The 3,621-nt window shown below is 39.0% G+C and overlaps 1 protein-coding gene across 1 annotated transcript in view; it reads right to left on the bottom strand.

Annotated features, from left to right (window-relative positions):
* rps6ka2 (ribosomal protein S6 kinase, polypeptide 2) overlaps nucleotides 1–3,621 on the bottom strand; it is a 57,506-nt gene that overhangs the window by 3,753 nt on the left and 50,132 nt on the right. Inside the window, exons 18-19 of the mRNA XM_016505060.1 lie at nucleotides 2,264–2,340; nucleotides 1,058–1,175 (exon numbers count right to left, since the gene is read on the bottom strand). Of these exons, the coding sequence (XP_016360546.1) occupies nucleotides 1,058–1,175; nucleotides 2,264–2,340 (195 nt within the window). The remainder of the gene's footprint in view (nucleotides 1–1,057; nucleotides 1,176–2,263; nucleotides 2,341–3,621) is intronic.

Here is a 3,621-nt window from a genome sequence, read left to right as displayed (position 1 = left end):
GTTTCATGTTGACGTCAACATGAAACATTAGCATATTGTCCGCCCACATGTTGCGCGCGCAGACCCGGGAAAACTTGAAAACTTGGTCTGAATGAAAATGCTGATTAGTTCTTTGCCAATAGGTGCCGCTTTTGGAGCTGAAAAAAAAGCTGTTCCCCCGGTAAAGGCTGTACACAAAGCAGCACTGCGCTCACAAACACTGCTTTATCAGGCATTACAGGCAAGATGAAATGAAAATGAGAACAATTGGACCAATCACCGCAGATTAGCGTCACGCAAAGGAGGGGTTTGGAAAAACGAATCGTTGAGCGAATCGTTTGGGAGTCGTTGAGCAAATAAGATACAAATAAATGCATATTATAAGACAATGAAAGAGTTTTTTGCCCTTGCATGCATGTCAACCTGTTGTTGGGGACTCCCAAAACCAAAATATGAACCTTTCATTACCCATAATAGGGGCACTTTAATATATATTAAAATGTAATTTATTCCTGTGATGGCAAACTTGAATTGTCAGCATCATTACTCCAGTCTTCAATGTCACGTGAACCTTCAGAAATCATTCTAATATGATGATTTGGTGCTCAGTTATTGCTCAGAAATAAATTACATTTAAAAATATATTTATATAGAAAACCGTTATTTTAAAATGCAATAATATTTCAAAATATGACTGTTTTTACTGTATCTTCAGTCAAATAAATGCAGTCTTGGTGAGCATAAAAGACTTCTTTTGAGAAAACATGAATTTTTAATTATGTAATTAAGTAGAATTGTAATTATTTCAAGAGTTTGACTGGTAGTGTAAATAAATATAAAACTGAAAAGGATAAAACATTTTTCTTACATTTATTTAGTAAATGTGGAAAACGTGCCTTTATTATTTATATTAACTAATTTCTGCTTTATTTATTGAATTAAACAGCAAAAATATGTTAACAACCATATTGAATATTGTCAAAAGGCAGAAAAATGTTGAGAACATTTTTTTTGGTTTATGGGCTATATACTGTATTGGCCAGACCTAATCCCAACAAGCAAAAATCAGGAAGTTGACCTTGGCTGCATCAGACACCGTGTCCCAGTTGCCTCCTGACAGGGCAAATTTCCCACTGCCAATGCGAGCCAAGATCTCTTCTGGTGTGTCTTCAGGGCCATTAGCGAAGGGCGTGAAACTGTGGGACACAACAAGAGCTGAGTGTGTGAAAGAACTTGTGAATGTGCCCTTACAGAGAAAGGGTGAGAAGAGAAAGAAAAGAGTGGCTTTTATTTTTGTAATATCCCTGTGACGAGTGGGGGGCGGGGCCGAGAGCCGTGGGAACGGAGCGAGGCCGGTGGAGTAATTGATAATGAGCGACACCTGCACCACTCACCGGTCTCGCTCCGTTCCCACGGCTCTCGGCCCCGCCCCTCTCGTCACAACCCCCATTTCCACTGTGTTATTTTTAGCATACACATATGGCTAGGTCATAAGAGTGAGATGATTTATTTATTTTTTTTTCAAATGTTCTGATTACACAGAGGTTTAAAGCTCAATCCATAGTCAGGAACATTAAATTGAGAGAGCTGCTTGGCTTCTGATAGCTCTGGCATTGTGTTCAGTACAATTACTCTGTGACTTGACCCGGCTTATGTAGCATTAGCGTTAACATAGCGTTCTGATTTGTTTGTTTTGACAGGTCAATCGTAATGTCATAGAAAATGAAGACAGGGCTCTTGGGTCATGTGGGCAGATTGATGGCAGAAACAGTGTTAGCATACCTAGATGAATACTGTCAGTTCATTTAAAGCATCAAATAGATTCTGTTCATACTGAGATTAAGAAAAAAACATTGCAGCATGGTTGCATGATTGGTGACACATGAATTAGATCCATCAGGATTTTTTTCTTATGTGCGAGTGGCGACTGGTTGCTTGTTTAGTTATGTATTTTATATTTTACCTTTGCAGTTGAAGTATTTTTTTTAAATGGTATTTATTTATTTATTTGATGGCAAAGCTGAATTTTCAGTGGCCATTACTCCAGTTTTCAATGTCATGTGATCCTTCAGAAATCATTCTTATATGCTGAAATTTAAAGAACGAAAAGAAATAAAGTCTTTATGGTCTCTTTTGTTAAATTGAATGCATCCTTCCAGAATAAAAGTATTGTATAGCTGTATTAAAAATCAATTAATCAATCAATCAATCAATCAATACTTAAATCCTACTGATCTCAAACTTTTGAATGGTAGTGTATATGTAATATGTAACATCAACTTACCCTGCCAGCATGGTGTACAGTAAGATTCCCAGGCTCCAGATATCGCAGGCGGCATCATATCCCTGTTTCTTCAGGACCTGAATGAATCACAGGTGTGAACATTTATTATAAAAGACTTAGGGCCAGTTTTACTAACAGCTTGCGCCAGCGCAAACCGTCTTTTGGTGTTAAAATAATACTGTCAGGTTTTACTAAAGACGCGCAGTGAAGAATTAACGCTGAAAAGGCGTGGACAGTTATTTTTGCACCTGACCTTATTGAATATGCATTTGTAGGAGTTTCCCTTTCAGACGCAAAAGTTATGGGAGGAGAGTATTAAAATGAATCACGCAACGCGTTTTACTAACACTTGCGCTCGACAAATTACTGGCATTTGCGCCATTATTTAACGCCAAAAGCATGGCTTAAACTATTTTGCACTTGAAATGGCTGCAATTATTGTTGCTAGGAGGAGCGCGTGGTAGAAGGGAGAGGATTTAAGTATTAATTTATTTTGAATGCCAGAAGAACACATTATCCGAACATATCGTTTGCCAAGCCATGTTATTTTTAATTTGCTTCAGGAAATAAAAGACGACTTGGAACCCTCAACTAGGAGTCACGCAATACCAGCTCCATCAAAACTTCTAGCAAACCTTCATTTTTTGGCTTCCGGTTCTTTTCAATGTACTGTGGCTTCTTTATTTCTTTATTCTTTATTTGCGACTACTCTAATTTGCGCTGCGCTTGGTATATTGTGTTGGTCGATATGTAAATGAGATGTTGCGTCTGTGTTCTTTAATTTGCGCGCTATTAGTAAATCACCCGCAGAAATTTCCACACCCATCGGCGCTGTTTTGCAATTGCGCACTCGTGCTAATTTGCCCTGCTTAGTAAAACTGGCCCTTAGTTTTAACCAGGTGTGCCTCACACGTCCTGAAAAGTGAAGCTGCGGGCTCTTTGATCGCCCCCTGGTGGCTGGCTGCAGTACAGGTCATAAACCCCGCCCTCTCCATGTAAACGAATGGGACTTGAGTCAAAATAAAAAAATAAATTACACTTCCAATACAATTTTCCGAAAGATGGTTTTGGTCATTAAAGGTAGTTGTTATCACGCTGATATATGTTCAATTGTTCGTTTCTGTGATAAGTTTGATTTTACCTAGTAATTTGATGCTATAAAAATGGGGCGTGTCGTTATGGTTGATTGGGTCTGCGGGAGTTTGATTCCGCGGCTCCACCTCGTGACACTACTGCGCAGACTCTGGCTCCAAACGAATCTCTACTGCGCAGACTCGGGCTCCAAATGGAGTCATTTACTCAAGATGGCAGCGGCCATACTGAGATGCTTTGGCTTCACTTTTCTATAGTGGAAGGAA

Source organism: Sinocyclocheilus anshuiensis, unplaced genomic scaffold, assembly GCF_001515605.1.
Source record: "Sinocyclocheilus anshuiensis isolate Anshui unplaced genomic scaffold, SAMN03320099.WGS_v1.1 scaffold6, whole genome shotgun sequence".
In the NCBI taxonomy this organism is placed as follows: Eukaryota; Metazoa; Chordata; class Actinopteri; order Cypriniformes; family Cyprinidae; genus Sinocyclocheilus; species Sinocyclocheilus anshuiensis.
This window is presented reverse-complemented; position numbering and strand designations above follow the sequence as displayed.